Genomic DNA, 18,061 nt, shown 5'->3' with positions numbered 1-18,061 from the left:
TTCTCTTGCACATAAAATCTCCCTGGGTTATACCTGGTTATAATTATCTAGGTTAACTACTACGTTATAAAGTAGCAACTGCTTTAAGGTTCAACACTAATTTAAGTTTTGCCTTTAAAAAAAGAATAAACAAACAATTTTCCAGATCAGATTACTCAAAATATTTATCCACAAGAACATATGGTACTAAACAGATGTGAACTTTTTCCAAAGAGATGCTGTCATTAATTAGCTGATATTTGTCAAGTGCACATTTTTAGGCAGGAAGAAAAAACTGTGCAAAGCAAAACTTTCTATCAAAGGTCAGGGTCCTTCTCCATCCTGAGGTGGATCAGTGCCAGGTTGGCACAAACTGTTGCCCAGGCTGGAGCAGATCCAGCAGCTGCTGAGGGACAGCCCTGGACAGCTGCAAACCTCAGAACCAGGGCTGGATTGCTAAACCCAGCCTCAGATCTCAAGGCAGAAGGAAACACTTTGTCAGGATGCAGCAATCATGGGAGTTTATAGCTGTCTTCCAAAATAGCTGGTGCCTCTAAAGGAGCAATCCCTAGCAGGAAACTCCCTCCACCTCAGCTGTCCTGGAGGAGCACCTGCTACAGGGATGAAATTCAGGCAGTTCATCACAGAGCACTGCCGTGAGTTACTCTGATTATCAGGCTCATAAGAATGCCTGCAGTTCCCTGACACTCAGTGCTGAGGAACTGCACTCTTGCACAGACTGAGACAATTTAGCAGTGCTGTCTCTAAGGGGCACCCATCAGTCATTCTGCTCCAATTAAAACAAGCACCACCAGCAAACTGAGCAGATCTAGTAAAAAACCCTTCTCTGCTGTCACAGGCTCCACCAAATGATGTACTGCTCAATGCTGCTTTCAGCTGCCCAGTGACAGGGTGTCAGGTTCATTTCAGTACATCTTGCCCAGGTGAACAATGCAGCACCTGTGTCCCAAAGCTGGAGCACCTGGCTGGTGCCAGACCGCACATCAAGTGCATGATTACACCTTTAGTGTGCAGAGATGTGACCTGTCCCTCATGCACCTCACCAGAGCTGCAAATGTCAGTAGTGACACACCTGCTTGCTTCAGGAAGAGAAATTCCACAGGGATTTATTTGAGTAGGAAAACCAAGAACAGTTTTAAATAAATAACAACGCAGGTTTTCGTAACAGCACCTTTATGGGACACAAGGTTAGCTTTAAACAAGTGCCAGCTTACATGAACTTTCAGTCCTCTACATAAAGCAATCTGGGGTTTAATCCATCCTGATGAAACTTGCAACATTTATAGGCACAATACTTGGGCTATATCCACAGTAAAAAAAAAAGGGGTATCCATTACAGTGCTGGGAGTGGTTAACAAGAAAGTTACCTTATTATGTTCTTTTCTAGAGAATAATAATTGTTCTCTATGTCCCATTGTTATTTGCATTTCAGAATACAAGCAGTGCAATGCTAGTTAAGATAAAAGTGGAAATCAGGGTAAAGTCAGCTAAAGACCAAATCACCTTAATAGTTACAGACAATTTTGAATATATATTTTGCATGAGAAATTATATTAATTTTTATCAGTAACAATTCCATTTTATACACAACAAACAGAACTCCTTGGCAGTAGAGGACTGCACTGTGCATGGCTAATCAGCCTTGAAGAGAAAGTCTGGACCTCAGGCATCTCCAGCTACGTGGATCAACACCAATCCCTCCAGATCCAGCAGCTTTGGTTTAATGGACGGAAACTTTGGCCTATTGTTCAAAGGTACTGGCCAGCAACCAACGAGCAGGACTGCACTTCTTAAAAATAAACCAGTGTGGTATGTGCATAAAGTCAGTGCCTTGATCCTTAAAAGCAGCCCTACAAGCAGCTTCACCTTAAAAAGGGGCAGTGCTTAAGTTACAAAAGATTTTGTTTATGATGACCGAAGAAATGGCTCTGCTTCAGGAATTCAAAGGATGGATCAGATTTAGTAGTAGGTTTATTAATTTGCTGTGATTTACAACAGGGTGACAATGTCTGAAACAAGGAGACACCAAAACAGGTTTAGCCAGGAGGTTTCTGGCTTCCCAGTCAAATTCATTGACCAATGTCAAGACATTGGGGCAACTGAAGATTAGCAGACAGAAGGTAAGCGGAGGCTGGGTGCTGCACTGGTGTTTTGGAGAAAGTATTCCAAAGTGTCTTCTCTTACAGCAATTTCCTTTTCTCAAACTCCTGCAAAGAGCACACAGATGTTACCAGCAGGGAAACCAGAAAATGCTTCTATTATTCTTTTCTATTTCAAATTACTTTGTATGTATCTTAGGAAACATGATGTTAAGAATTAAAAATTGGTATTAAAAATTAAAATATAAAAAGCATAAAGTGTGCAAGTTAGGGGGAAAGGAAACTGAGCATTCTCCCACCTCACATTAACAAGCCAGCTCTGGAAAGCCAGACTGTAATCACTGCCAGACTGTAATACTGTCAAGGAACCATTTGCACCCAGAAACAGCATAACAGGCTTGAAAAACACCAATTCTGCATCAGAACTGCAGCAGAATCCTTACAGTAAAGGACTCAAGCCAGGGAAGCAACAAAATCAAGACTTTCATTTCAGTAAAGAAAAAGCACAACAAAAGAAGGGAAGAATCCCACAGCAACCTGTGGAGATGCTGTACTATACAGTCACCACAGGAAACAAAAAATACCTAACAGAGCTGAATTATGCATCTCCTCTAGCTGTGAAGCAATCCCCTTTTTTGGATATGAATTAAGTAAAATGCAAATAATCCCAATTCCACACCTCAGTTTTTCAGCAGCATATATTCAACCATAACTCTGAATTATATACCAAGGCTCTTCTTCCTTCAATACCCTATTTAGAAATAATGTTCTCATATTTTACATTAATTCAGACTCTTTGCACCCAGACAACAATTTCGACAAGTAGCTACATTTGAAACAGAATGCAATCTCTATTTTGCTATGTTTACTTTTCTATAAAACAATATTAAATAAAACTGTGTGCAGATATCTTTATGTAATAATTTCAGCTTGTCCAGCCAAGAGAGTTTTTATTTTGAAGCAAGCTCAGAGCAGCAGTGTCTGGGTAAGAGATGGACTCCCAGCTCACATTCCCTCAGAAGTGGCTTCCTGCTCTAGATGAGCCAATGCCAGAGGAACCAACCTTGTAGATGGTGGTGCCCAGCTGAGCAGGGGACATGCTGACCACAACCCCTGCACTCTGCAGGGCTGCAATCTTCTCCTTGGCTCCCCCCTTGCCCCCAGCAATGATGGCTCCAGCGTGGCCCATCCGCCGGCCCGGAGGAGCTGTCAGGCCAGCTATGAAGGACACCACTGGCTTGGCATTGGGGCCCTGGAACAGATAAATGTGTTATGTGGAGGAGGGTGAGAGGAAAGGCAGTTCCAGGTGGCAAATTGCTCATTTTGTTCATCTTTATTTTGTTTGTTTTTTATTTAAATTGTTCATTTTTTTGTTTAAATACCAACTCGCCAGGCAAAGTTATTACACAGCTCACACAGCACAAAGAAATGTGAAGTACTTCCTCTCCTGATAATCATCATAAACCAGAAGCAAACAGAAACTTTAAGTCTTTCTACAGACCCAAGCATACTACAAAAAAAAAAAACACTGTGAATATTGTTACAGGAATAAAATTCCAAAGTTGACAATGCTCTCCCCTTCACAGAACCACAGAATATGCTTAGAAAGACCCCTAAGATCATTGAGTCCAACCTTGCCAACACTCTTAATTTCAACTCTTTTTCTTTAAAAAACCCATGACTGTTTGTGGTTTTTGTAAATAGAGATGAGAGACTGAAATGAGTTTTCATTGATGAGGCAAAAGAAGCTGGCTAACTTGTCCGGAAACAAGGTGTTTTAAGACTTACAGAATTATTTTCTTTTAAAAATGCTGCTGCATCTTCTTCAGCATTTCCTCCAATCTCCCCAATCAATATGATCCCCTCAGTGTGAGGATCCTTCAGGAAGACATCAAGGCAGTCAATAAAATTAGTGCCATTGAAGGGATCACCTCCAATACCTACAAAAAATATTAAAACCATAAGAAAAGAGTAACTCAGGATAAAGATATTGCACTTACAATAGAATTTAGAACTAAATTTCAGCATGAGGAGTATTCCCACAGGCTCATAAGACAGGCAGCTCTGAAGGCTGTACCCAAGTCAGAGCATGCCAAATTCCTGTTTCAAATACCTCCCCCACAATTCACACAAAGCTTTGATATCTGAGTGTTCACCTTTCAAACCATAAACAAAATGTTATGAACACAGCAGGACCAAGATGCCAGCTCCAGGATTTTGGTGTATGAAAACTAATTCACTTAACACGCCCAACTAAATGTCTAAGAATGCCCTAATCTTTGATAACTAAACTTCTTGGGACAGTCTGTTTCCAAATGCACATCATATTTGCTGGCAGTTCTCTGTTCAAAGCTGGTTTTAAGGCTTTTATTAACTTGATGTGGAAATGATAACACTTCACAGTACACAGGGATCTCACTTCCCAACACAACTGCCATTCAGCAAATTCTACACTTGCAAAAAGGAATTATTGTGGATTTATATTTGTGAAGGAAAAGCAGATTAGTCTAGGTGCAAGAGGCTGATTCTGAGGGAACCTACCAACACAAAAAGACTGCCCCAACCCAACTTGTGTTGTCTGATGAACAGCTTCGTACGTCAGGGTTCCAGATCTTGACACAATACCTTGAGGAAAGAAAAGAAGACAAACTTACCACTAACACAGCACATAACTAGGGGCAGCTGTTCTTTTAGTAATGAAAATCACCTCAGTAAACAACATGAGATTCCAGGTTTTCCAGCTGGCCTTGCCAAAACACTCTGTAAGATTCTTTCTGTACTATTTCTTGGTTTTCACCTTTTGACACTTAACTGTCAATGGACTAAAGCTGCCCAGAAAGTAAATAACATTTTTGTCATGATAAAGCCTTACCAGGAAAGAAAACTGAAAAGCAAATAAAAGAAAATACTTCTTATCTTGTATGTGAGTAGCTGATGCACTGTCTTGAAACAGAGCTGCAGCTGAACAATTAACAAAATAATTCTATTTATCACATCCCCAGTATGGCCAGGCACACAAGAGATCTTCCAGAATAGGAAAATGCTGCACAAATGCAAGTTATCACTATTAAGGTATTTGTTGCTTCTCTACACAACACACCTGGCATTTACATTACAATATCACAAGAGACCCAGTTTTACATTAAGGATGGAAGGTAGCACAGAGCTTTGAGCAGGGGAAAAATATTTGCATGGCTTTTTGTTCATTTTTTCAAGTCAAGACTTCTGTTAACACTACAAAAGAAAAGGTTTTCAAGAAAAACAGACAGCATCTTCCATCTACTTCAAGCCATACAACAAGGAATATAATGCACATTGCATGAACAGAGGAAACCTTAGCTTTATCAACTATTTATACTTTTGTAGAAACAGTAGAAACCTTAGTTTTATCAACTATTTATACTGTTGGCCAGCTCAGACGTGCTCTAGCACAGGGTTTTTTCCTTGCTATGTTTGAAAAGGCCTCCCTGTTTACCACTAAGATCAGATTGCCTCACAGGAGCTACAGATGAAAGTCCAAAAACTGTGGCTATTTTTGTACCTTGCATCACAGAATATTCAGATGATTATTGGATGCCTCACAGTAAGAGAAAGCTGGAGAGCACATCACCAAAGGTCACACGTTAGATGAAACTGGGAGGGTGGCAAATCCACATTTTTATTCCTTGATTCTTGGATCACCAATGAAAACATTTCCAGCAATGGCAGAGCTACTGGATTCAAGATGTTAAATATTCTTTTGCACTTGATGTGCCTTGCATTTGGATTCTAATAACTTGTGGCTGCAACACATTTCTTGTGTATATTTAGAAAATCAGAACAGAACTTTGATTCAGAAGGGAGCTCAGAGCAACAGTGGCTGATGTTCCCCTTGACAGCCATAGAGCAATGTCTCAGTGATTTTTACAAAGGGCATAATTGCAACCATTTGATTTTTCAATTCCAGGTTTATGAGTACTTGTGAAAGTTGGAGGTGGAACGTGAGTGCTAACACATCTTGGAGCATTCCTTAGGCGCAGTCTAGTCTCAAGCCAGAAGTGATTACATAGCAGAGGGAGCTCCTCATGCTAAAAAAAATGCACTGAGTCCCTGTAGTTCAACAGCACTGAACAGGCTTTCCCACAATAAACACATTTTCCACCCCAAAAAAAGGTAATGCTGCAAAGGGTACTACTGTGCACAAGTGAAACTGGTTACCTTGCTGACAGGCAACAGCAGTATGTGCTGTCTACAGCAATGTTTCTGAAGCTCTAAGTACAAATGGACATTTCAGAAGAAATTTCTCTACAGCTCTTGAACTGCATTATTTGAAAATAAAAAAAATCAAGTTGTTGTATCTATAGTTTACAACAAGGAGCTGACAGAATCAGGACAAGAGACTTGCATGTAACAAGGTGTGTAACTCATTACACACAGGGAGTGTGATTAACATTGAACAAATCACTGCCTTCCTGCCCTTTAGCACACTGCCTGAATATTGGGTATATTTGACACTTCCACTTGTGATGGTTTCATAGTTGTCTAAATTACGTATAAACTTCTCTGTAGTCTCTTCTCTTTGGTGTAGTACTGAGATCACCACAAGAGTAGGATCCCAGTCCCAAGCAGCCAAGCTGTTGGAAGGAATAATGTTGGAGAGCTTAATGCTCTCCAATTCCAAGGAAAATGGAAGTTTCCTCAAGGCCCTCCTTTGAAGACACCAGTCAATCACATTACCTACAGGAATTTCCGACTGCTTTGCCTCCACCATCAGCACCCAGTGTCTACTATGGAAAAATTCCTGATTTGGGCCTTCAGGATTGATAATGCTAAAATTCATGTACAAACTGAGGACAGACAAGCTGTAGCCATGATATTTTCTGAAAAATCCTTTCCTTAGGATTTTTTCTCCTGAGAAGCCGAGAGGCCTCAGGAACAAAATGTAAACATTAATTATCTGCTGCTGTGGAATGCAACAGGTGCATCTGGGATTGGTCTCATGTGGTTGTTTCTAATTAATGGCCAATCACAGTCAGCTGGCTCAGACTCTCTGTCCAGGACACAAGCTTTTGTTATCATTTCTTCTTTTTCTATTCTTAGCCAGCCTTCTGAGGAAACCCTTTCTTCTATTCTTTTAGAATAGTTTTAATATAATATATATCATAAAATAATAAATCAGCCTTCTGAAACATGGAGTCAAATCCTCATCTCTTCCCTCATTCTAAGACCCCTGCAAACACCATCACAACAAGCTGTCCCACAGTGTTATCAACTCTCTCCAGGGCATGATGTGCCTTGCCTCACGAGGAAAAAGACTAAAGCACCAAACTTGTGTTTTAGATGACGCATAAATATTCAAAAACTCACCAATTCTTCCTTTCTTGTGAATGTGACCAGGCATGATACCAATTTTACATTCTCCAGGCTAAGGAAAGAGTGGGAGAAGTCAGATGGACCATTGAAAGCAGCACTAGGAACAGCTGAGCCTTGGCCCAAAGGCAGAGCTCACTCACATTGATGACGCCGGGGCAGTTGGGGCCCACCAGGCGGGTCTTGTTCTGCCGCAGCAGGCGGTGTTTGACGCGCACCATGTCCTGCTGGGGGATGCCCTCGGTGATGCACACCACCAGGGGCATCTCTGCATCGATGGCCTCGTTGATGGCAGCAGCAGCAAACGGGGGAGGGACATAGATGACAGTGGCTGAAGCACCCGTTTGTTCTTTGGCCTGCAAGGGACACGAGAATAACACAGCGGGCGTTTAGCGGGGCTGAGGAGAAATCGACAACAAGCTGAAGAGAAACTGGCATCAAGGCATTTAAAATACAGCCATTCTCAGGCATGAATTAAGGATACGTATACCTCAATTATAACCTAAGCAAGTGTTAAATTCCCTGAAGATGGAGCATAACCAGGGAGCTGAGAACTGACCACTGTCTGGGAAGGATCTGCCCCGTGATCACCATCATGAATACTCTTACAAAACAGTTTGCTAAAAATTCATCGTGCACAGCAGAATCAATCAGAAACCAGCTGCATTCATAAAGCAAGTGTAGCCAGGCTCTGTGAACTTCACAGTGGAAGCCAAACTGGTGCCTGGGCACTCTGAATGCTCCCTCTTTTACAAGGCTTCTGTTTCACTCTGTGCCCAGGGACATCCACGGCTCAAATATTGTGAGCAATGAAATAAGGAGCCCTTCAGTTTTAAACTCTGTGCCCTCCAGTCACTGCTGCAAATTACCTCCTTCACAGAATTAAACACAGGCAGACCTAGATGAGTTTTTCCCCCTTTCCCTGGAGAAATTCCTCCAACTAGATTGGTGCCATAGTCCAATGCCTGCTGGCTGTGAAAGGTGCCCTATGAGAGAGAAAATAAGTAAAGTTAGAAGGCACATAATAGCAAATAAACTTAACCAAAAAGTTTGATGCTATCTATAATTCTGAAGGCAATTTATGTCACTGAAATTTGCAATAAGAAGGGAAGTTTTCAGTACACACATATATATAATCAGATATTTTGGAGAGTGCATCCACATGTTTTATATGCATTTGGAATATGCTAATATGTTCTTTTTGTTTTTCAATCATAGCACTGTAGTTTCATGCCCAAGGGTATTCTGTTGTGTGCTGCTAACACACCTGCAGACAGAGTTTCTTTCCCACATCAAGTCTGGCAGATGACAAACACTAGAGTGACAAACACTACAGTGAAATAGAAATTAGCATGCTCATCCATGACTAGCTCATAGTTTCACAAAAGCAGCCTTCTCTGCCTGCAAATGTGTAAAAGAGTGAATCTGAGAAAAATTATTAAATATCCTGAAATAAAACCAGAAATTTAGTTTATAGGCATTGATATTGACATGCATTTGTGAAAGAAGCACTTTGAAAATGGGTAGGTTTTTGCAGTTTTTTTGCAAATAGCCTTTTACAAAGAAACCCTTTCAGCTCTATACAATATGAAAAACAAAAATGAAAACCAGTATAATAGAGATGACTCAAAATTAACTTTCAAGCTTGTGCACAAGTATTTGGGCCAAAGAAACTACAGTGTAGTAAACTGTAAACTACAGTGCTGAAGGGACCTTCCTGATCGTGAAGGAAACCTATCAACACAGACAAAGGCAGTAGATAATCCATTTCATATATAACTATACTTCCTGAGCAATTAACTTTCTGACTGAAAGGCTGATAGAAAGAATAACTTCTAGACATACCTGTTTGCCTGTAAAACCCTGACAGATAACCTTTGTGTTCTTGTTAACATACAGGTTTTTCCTGGATGCTGTGTAGGAGCAGTGTCGGACTCCATTCTGTGGAACTGGAGAGAAAAGAGAAGAGAACCATTAATCCACTCCTCTGGTAGACTGTGAGTCAAAAAATGTCCCACCAAGTAAGTGCATAGCAATCAATGCTTGTATCAAAAAATCATGAGCAGCTCATATTTTCAGAAGCCTCATTCAGTGCTTGTCAGGCTAAGACATTAAACACCTGTAGCTCACCTATTATGCCAATTACTCCATTTACTAGAAATTAGGAGAAGTTTCTCATTTGAGTACTCAGTATCAGGATTCCTCCTGACAGACAGAAATACTTTCTTAAGTACTGCTTTTATTTGCAAACAAACACGTTTTTATCTTCTCAGTCATTCTGCAAAGTGACAAAGCAGAGCCAAAATCCTGATACAATCCTGAGGATGTTACAGTCCTGGTACTGTGTGACACCTCCTGTGAACAGAGCACAGTGCAGAGCAGACAATGAGAGACACTGAGGAGCTCGAGGGTCCCTCAGCCCAGAAAAACCTGATGCTATGTAAGACAGCAAGAGATCTTTTCCCAACAGATTCCTAGCTATGGCATCACATTTGGGCTCGAGAGGAAACACAGCTCTCCAGATACTCCACTAGAGTGATTTTCAATTTAGTTCTCACAGTTCTGGTGCTGAGAGAAGAAAACAAGACAACACAATTGTAGAAAAAGAGCACAGAGTGTGCTGGCAACAAAAAGCTGAGAGGAATGACTGCATCTGTGCTGAAGGGGAAGGAATGATGACAGCAAATGCACAGAATGTTACCACAGAAGAAAGCTTGAGATGAGAAGAAAATGCTTCTGATATAAATAGGATGCACACCTACATTTATTGCCATATGCTTTTTCACACACCACAGTTTTGAGGGGATCAGAACCAATTTATTCCCTGCAAGTGTTTGACATAAAAACCCTAATTTACACACAGAGTGACCCTGGGAAGGCACAATTCTAATACAAGATCTCCAGTGTATACATCAATATGTTACTATTTACTCCTTTAGCTCTTTTAAAACTTCAGCAACTAAGACTTAAGGAAGTAAACAGTGCATTTGAAATCAAAATAACAGATCCTGAATCATGGTCCCCAAAATATTCCATATACATACTCAGGCACATCTGAACAAAGGAATATTTTCTCCTTTTTCTATTTTTAGGAAGACAGTAAAAGCTTTTAAGGAGAAAGAAGCAAAGTATCTTTATGATAATGCACAGATTTTGTTAAGATGCATTATTAAATTATTATAGTAACAGCATTTCTATGAGTTAGTAAATATTCAGAAACTTTTTAAGATCCATATACACACACATTTCCATCAGAGCTTCAGGGCTCTCTCTTGCCAACTAAAGTTTAGTGCTACACTGCTTTTATGCTTCAGTTGTATTCAAAGGAGCGAGCAGAAAAACCAAACCATGCCAGAAGCAGCCTACACACATCAGTGCTACTGCTAAACATGAAGTCCTTACTCTGTTCTTAGAAAGTGCTGGCAAAGCCAGGGTTTAACTCCAGCCACCTTCTGCTGCTCTCTAAGGAGCTGCAGCAAATCCTCAACTTCACACAGACACAAAGTAAAACTCCATACAGAAAGGAACAGACTAGGATGCAGCAAACTTGTGAGCAAAGTGGCAAAAGTGGACTTGAGTTTAGTGACCTGCAGGGTTTTAACCTAAATCAGCCCAAATACTGCTGCAGAACTCGTGATGTCAGCAAATACAAAGCAGTGACAGACAAAATCCATGTGAAATCCTTAGGAAAAGCCATAAAAATGCCAATTATTTCCTGGGCTGCATCCAAAACAGCACAGGCATGGTGAGGGGGGTCTGCCCCTCTGCCCCACTCAGGTGAGACCCCACCTGCAGGGCTGTGTCCAGCTCTGGACCAGCACAGGGAGGATGTGGAGCTGCTGGAGTCAATCCAGAGGAGGGCAGGAAGCTGATGAGAGGGATGGAGCTATGAGGATGCTGTGAGGAAAGGCTGAGAGAATTGGGATTGCTCAGCCTAGAAAAGAGAAGCCTTTGGGGTGACTCCATTCCCTCCAGTACCTGAAGGGAACTTAGAGGAAAGATGGAACAAGACTACTGACAAGGGCATGTAATGACAGGACAAGGGGAAATGGCTTCAAAGTGAAAGAGAGAACATTTAAATTGGTATTAGGAAAAAAAAAATGTACTGTGAGGGTGGTGAGGCCCTGGCACAGGCTGCCCAGAGCTGTGGCTGCCCCATCCCTGGAGTGTTTCAGGCCAGGCTGGATGGGGCTTGCAGCAACCTGGTCTAGTGGAAGGTGTCCCTGCCCATGGCAGGGGGGTGAGAACAAGATGATCTTCAAGGTCACCTTCTAAGCCAAAGTATTTTGTGATTCTATGATTTTATGAGAATATATCTAAGGCTGAGATTTAATGAACAAGGCTACCAGGCTGGCTGTGGGAGAGAGAAGCCACTGCTACAGAAGACAGCACAGGATGGTCTTTGTCCTAGGCTGAGGACTTGGTCTTCCTAGGCAGGGCTCAAAGGCACATCTGGTGAGGAGCAGCCTGCCTCCAGCAAAGGAGAGGCAAAACAAAACCAGGAACAGCTGGAATGCTGGTCAGGAGAGCAGGGAATTATCTGCCTGAGCCCAGCCATTCAGGCAATCCCTCACTAGCACAAGATGTGCCTGGTGACACCCAACCCTGAGCACAGCAGAGGATGATTCCCCTTGAGAAGGAGCTGTTACAGTCCTTACCCCTAGTGAGGCCTTGGGGAGAACACTCCAGGCTCCCAGGAGAATGGCAATGACTGTTTGAAAATGGGCCTGCAAGGGGAAAGAACAAACAGGCAACAGAAACTGACTCAGATCTAAGTTTTACAAATCCTGTGCCCAAACACTGACAAATCCACCTGCAAAGTAAGAGAGGGATGGATGCTTGCTGGCCACCTATTGCCACTGAGCAATTTCAGTACTTTGGAAAAAATTAAAATCACAGAATGGGTCACGCTGGAAGGAATTACAGTGGGTCAGCTGGTCCAACCTCCCTGCTCAAGCAGGGTCATCCCACAGCACATTGCACAGGATTGTCCAGATGGTTCCTCAGTATCTCCAGTGAGGGAGACTCCACAATCTCTTTGTGTGTGCTGACAAACTGATAAATGTTTCTCTAGACCTTACAGCAGTTGCACACTCCCAGTTCAACTGTTCATTCCAGATCTATTCTCAGATATTTGTAACATTGCACAAGAATGTTTCTGAAAGCTCAAGTTTGCCAATCCTCCATTTTCAGAAGACAGCATTAATATATTTTTAAAGGATGAAAAGCTTTTGAGCATTTTCTAAATAATCAAAAAAAAAAAAAAACTTTAGGCACTGATATCTACACAGCAGCTTAACGTTTAAGCTTTGTATGGATTTACCCTTGAAAACCATGTGCTTCTTACATTACTGTATGCCCTTCCTTCAGAGAAAGGTTCCAAAATCCTGGCTATGGATTTGAGCCCTTTGCTGTCTCCACAGGCAGGCAGCTTGGCAGTTGTCTGGAGAGCAACATATTTTTGACGCGATTTATGGACAAAAACCCTAAAAATCACCTGGCAGTCTCTGGGCTGCATAAGTCTGAGTTTCTGGGGTTTTTCAGATGGCTTCATACAGCTGTGTGCTTGTGACACAGCTGTGTGCTTGTGCTCCTGCCCTGCCTGCTGCAGCAAGGCTTGCCCCAGTTATCAGCAGAGGGGGAGCAGCAGGGCCATGGGTCAGGATGAGCTCCTGCCCCACGTGGCACAAACAGCAAGCCCTGGGTGCCAGCAGCTGGCAATCCCAGTAGTTAAGACAGATACAAGATGAGAAGGAAACAGGTGGAAAGTGGAAATGGCATGCCCAAGTTCACAGCAGGTATGAGTCAGAAATAGAAGCCAAGTCTCAACTTCCACCCAGGACCTGCTTCACAACTTCCAAACCAGTCCAGACAATTGATTTTACTACCAAAACTACTGGGTGCTCAGGTGTAAATGCATGCTGCTTCATGAAGACTGGAGGAAAAAAAAAATTAAAAATGCTCTTCAGCTGTGAACTAGCAAGGCCAAACCCACTGGTGATGCTATTTTAATGCTCACATCTAAATTACAGGCCAAAGGTGAAGGCTGCAGATGAAGTCTTAGAGCATGAGGGCAATTCTTATCAAATCCAACTCTTCCCAAAAGCACAGGGAAAATGTTACATTTTGTCAAGTCAGAGTTCTAAGATAACATTAGAATTCCATGTCCAACAAAGGCCTGTAACAGACCTTTAACAAAATGTATTAAAAATAAAAAAAGAGACTGGACAATCTTTTCCAGGCACAATGTTCATTTCTGCCCCACCCCTGCTCAGTTTGTGGTTTAAAATAAAGTTATACAAATAACAAGATTATTTGTTTTGGCTTTTCAGTACTTTAATTTCTAGTTAGCTAAAAAGTGAGATGTGAGTACTGTGGCAAGAGCCTACCTTGGTCCATTGTACAGAAACACAGTTATGAAAAGTGCTCAAGTACCCAACCCCTGCTGTCTCAGGGGAGATTTGAAAAGCAGTCTCTAAATTTAGCAGTGGGGCATAAGCCTGTATGTGGAACAGCAGCTGTTTTAGAGTCAAGAAACCTCATTAGAAACTCAGGGACAGAGTCCCTCCAACACCACACACTGCTGCTGGCTCCTCTGGCATTCCCAGGCAACGAGGCCCCAGCCAAGAGCAGAACTCACTGCAGTACAAATAACTGGAAAATCCACCTCATTTACCTCTTAGGAAAAAAATCTCACAATCCCAAGGCTCCAGCAGGACTTAAAGCTCACATGTGCATTACAGTTAACAAGGCTTTCTAGAAAAATACTCTTATTATTTATCATGGAGTCCAAACAGGAATTTACATGTTAAAAAGAAAAGTGATCCATTTACAAGGTATGTTAAAGCACACAGGGTATTTAAATACCATTTACACTGAGCTTTCAGGCCCTCCTTGAGCAGCAACACAATGCACAAATGTCATTTGTCTCAGGCACAAATGTAATTTAAAACAATGCAACCCAAGCTGGATTTCATGGAATCACAGAATGGTTTGGGTTGGAAGGGACCTTTAGAGGTCATCCAGTCCAAGCCCTTCTCTATTTGGGTTGTGCAAACCAGGTGACAGCACAGAAACTAAAGGCTGAATCTCTTCTTCACCCAAAACATACAAAACTCAAAACTTCCTATTATCAGGACTTCTTGTAAGTTTTCCTATGGACACAAATCCAATCAAAGTGTCTCCTCCTTACCCATATTTACCCCAAACAAAAAAAAAGGAAATTTGGAAGCTGAGATAGCATCTGAGGCTGCTCATAAAACAAGCCCAGTATAAGAGGAAGGTGAAACAGCAGATTCCTCTCCACAAAGGGCTGAGCTGACACCTACATTGCCAGAAGACTGAAATTCTTCCTCTTTTACTCCTTGAAATACCCACAGAACTTGGAGACGAAGGAAGAAATTCCCTTTCTTTTCTATTACCTATTTAAGGAAAGAAGAATAAGTGAAATTCTTCCTCTACTGCTCCTTGAAATAGCCACAGAACTTGGAGATGATGGAAGATACTCCTTTTCTTTTCTATAACCTATGTAGGGAAAGAAGAAAGCCTTAGAAATCACAGGAGCTCCAACATAAGTGAGGAAAATGGAGGCCAGTGCAGGGGAAGCTCAGGGAAGAAGAGAAAAGGGAGAAAAGGAAAGAGGGAAAAAAAAAAGAGGGAGAAAAGCACTTTATTTTCCATTGTATGAGGAGTGCTACTTAAAATGCTCTTTTTTCCACACACACATCCCAACCCCCCCTCTTTATGTCCCATCAGTTATGGGCCTTCAGCTTGCTCCTCAGAGTTCCTTCCAATGTTTTCTACAAGTTTAATTTACATTTTGATGACCATCTCTCCTTCCTCTGCCAACAAATGCAAGGCCTGAGGAAGACACAAGAGGAACAGCTCTGGGGAGCTCCTGGCAGTGCAGAGGAGCAGCATAGCCCCATTCCCAGAGCTCACCCTGAAGTTTTCAGTTACATCAGCAGAAGGTGCTCCTGGATGACAAAGAAGCCTTCATGCTGTTGAGGGATTGTTCCAAATATCCTTTGTGTGAGAGGATTGTGCACTCCAGGATTCCTGTTTATCAGCCCCCAGGTTCTCTTCTCTCACCCTCCCCTTGCCAAATTCCTGTTAATGATGGAAACCCAGATCTGTGACCATGAAATAGGAGTTAAGGAATTAAGTAAATGAATCAGGCTGCAAAGGGCAGATGCAATGCCTCCACTACAGCCATCACATTAAAACAAATCTACAACCAGTGGGAAATGACATCCAGAGAAATTTCAGTTCTTTCAACAAATCTCTCTCTCCTAATCAGTCTCTCCTCAGCACAAATCCAGTACTTCCTGCAAGCCAAGCTGCTTTTCCCCAGGTATCCTCCACCAAGAATGTGAGCAGGTAAAGCTTTCTGAGCTTTCCTCCCGCCACACTGTTGATACAAAAACAATTAAGGAATTCTTCAGTTTGGGTCGTTATTTCTGCAGCAATCCTTTGCCACGCTTACTCACATAATTACTGTAATCTTTTAATCTAAGAGCTCTCCAAAGCCTTCTAATACATCCAGGACATAGAACCCCTAATCCTGACTCTCCAGTCAGTTCAGATGCCTACAAAAACTCTCCAAGGGTATGGACAAGCACAGGTCTCTCCTGGTCCTGTCCATACACCAGCTCTGAGCTGACCTTTGAACAGCACTCACCATTTATTGACAGATTTCATACTGCATTTCCACAGCTTCCCAATCTCAGCCTTAGGGATACACACCCTGCATGTTTCCCTCAGCAATGCACCAACAAAAACAAGGTTTGCATCTTTTTTGCAACAGAACACACTGGACACTCAGGATATCAAATCGCTCAGAGAAGCAGATGTTAATTGTTAGTGAAAATGTACATACAAAACCCAAATTTAAGGTTTCAGCAGTCTTTAAAGGGTAAAGAGCATCAAACCAATGATTTCCAATGAAGAACTATTTCATCTTGCAGGAGTTTCTGTAAAAGACTTCAGCAACAGCTGCCAAAAGACACTTCTTGAGCCATTTCCTCTTTTTTTTTTTCACTTTTTCCTTTCTATCCCTCAAAATGACTATTTTAATAACTATTCCCTGAATCTCTTACTGCTACTTGTAAAGGGAACAATGTGGAGTTTTAACACATAAAACTGCACTCAAGAGAAGCTTTGCTGGGTGTATAAATTAAACTAAATTGGAAGGTGCTACATTCCCATCTGTTCTACTCCATCAGAACCAATTCTTATTGGGCCCAGGGGAGCCAATTCAAAACGCTGAAGTGGCAGAAATTAAGAGCATAAATAGTTTTCCATTATCCTGCTTGTGGAGAACAAGAGGCAGGAATGGATACCCACCTGGACAGGAGGTATGCCACAGGAACCACTCAGACCAGCCTGGGGTTGTAAGATCACATTACCTGACCTGTAAATCACCACCTCACTGGACAAAAACACACTGTGTGCAGTCAAATGAGGAACCTTTGAGTTTGTTCATTCATTTTCAGCTACAAGAACCACAATAATGCACAAATTTCTCTGTTTACATTCCTAGTATCTCCTTTGTGCCTGGGCATACCCACACTGATCTCACAGGATGGTTTGGGTTGGAAAAGACCTTAAAGATCATCTCGGTCCAACCCCCTGCCACAGGCAGGGACACTTTCCACTAGCTCAGGCTGCTCCAAGCCCCATCAACCTGGCCTTGAACGTGTCCAGGGATGGGGCAGCCACAGCTCCTCTGGGAAACCTGTGCCAGTTTCCTCACTGTAAAGCATTTCTTCCTAATATCCAATCTAAACTTACTCTCTTTCACTTTGAGGCCACTATCCTTTTTCTATCACTATAAGTCTCCTTTTCAAGAGGATGCAGCCAAAGAAAAAGCACACTGGAAAAAAGAAGGAAAAAAAAAAAAAAAAGGAGGGAGAAAAGCATTTTATTTTCCATTGTGATGTTCAGAACAACACACATTAAATGTTTCGAGCTGAAGTACCAGTCTCAGACTGCTCGAAATCTCCAAAAAGGGAAATTACAACCTTTATCTTGGCAACAGAAGGAACTTTAGCACGCTGTGCTGAAACCACAGGGTAATTCAAGGCCCTCCAGAGGGCCTCCAGCCCCAGCTCTAGGGGCTCCCTCCGGCCCTTGCCCTTTGGAGCCTTTCCGGGGCTACGAGGCCGAGAAAACCAGAAACCCTCCCGGTGCCCCCACACGTGCGGCCGCCCACCCGGCACGGGAAACTTCCTGTCCCATTTACAAACAGCTCCCTCGCAGCCAGGCGTGCCCCTGCCCCGAGCGGGGCGATCCTGCCCCGCTCGCAGCGCCCAGCGATGCCGGAGCAGCGGCGGCAGCAGCGCGGGTTCCCCCGGGCACAGCCCCAGTCCCGCCCCGCTGCCCGCGGGCCGAGCGCGCCCGGCCGCGCTCCGCCGTGACCTTGCCCGGCCCCTGCCCTGCCCGGCCCGGCCGGGCCCCGGCGCTGCCCGCGGCCCCCGCGGCGGGGCCGGGAGGGCTCGTCCCGGTACTCACGGCGGAGGAAGCGGCCGAGCAGGCGGGCGGCGGCGGGGCTGCAGCGAGACATCGTCCCCTCCGCAATGACGGCGGCGGCGGCCCCGAGCTCGGCCCGCCCC

At 43.0% G+C, this 18,061-nt stretch overlaps 1 protein-coding gene across 1 annotated transcript; it reads right to left on the bottom strand.

Annotated features, from left to right (window-relative positions):
* Positions 1-1,156: 1,156 nt before the first annotated feature.
* SUCLG1 (succinate-CoA ligase GDP/ADP-forming subunit alpha) lies at positions 1,157-18,061 on the bottom strand. The gene is made up of 9 exons (XM_059471441.1): positions 17,961-18,061; positions 9,294-9,397; positions 8,318-8,434; positions 7,592-7,804; positions 7,446-7,503; positions 4,641-4,724; positions 3,888-4,039; positions 3,163-3,351; positions 1,157-2,207 (listed from the first exon to the last, which is right to left on the bottom strand). The coding sequence occupies exons 1-9, from the start codon at positions 18,010-18,012 to the stop codon at positions 2,181-2,183; spliced, it is 996 nt and encodes a 331-aa protein (XP_059327424.1). The 5' UTR covers positions 18,013-18,061; the 3' UTR covers positions 1,157-2,180.

This window comes from Ammospiza nelsoni, chromosome 4, assembly GCF_027579445.1.
Source record: "Ammospiza nelsoni isolate bAmmNel1 chromosome 4, bAmmNel1.pri, whole genome shotgun sequence".
Classification (NCBI taxonomy): Eukaryota; Metazoa; Chordata; class Aves; order Passeriformes; family Passerellidae; genus Ammospiza; species Ammospiza nelsoni.
The sequence above is the reverse complement of the archived record's forward strand: the minus strand, read 5'-3'. Positions and strand labels throughout refer to the sequence as shown.

Coding starts and splice junctions, on each gene's coding strand:
- SUCLG1 (XM_059471441.1), bottom strand. CDS start 18,012: ATGTCTCGCTGCAGCCCCGCCGCCGCCCGCCTGCTCGGCCGCTTCCTC. Junction 4,725..7,445: donor TCACAAGAAAGGAAGAATTG/GTGAGTTTTTGA, acceptor TCTTTCCTCAAG/GTATTGTGTCAAGATCTGGA. Junction 3,352..3,887: donor TTTTAAAAGAAAATAATTCT/GTAAGTCTTAAA, acceptor TATCTGTTCCAG/GGCCCCAATGCCAAGCCAGT.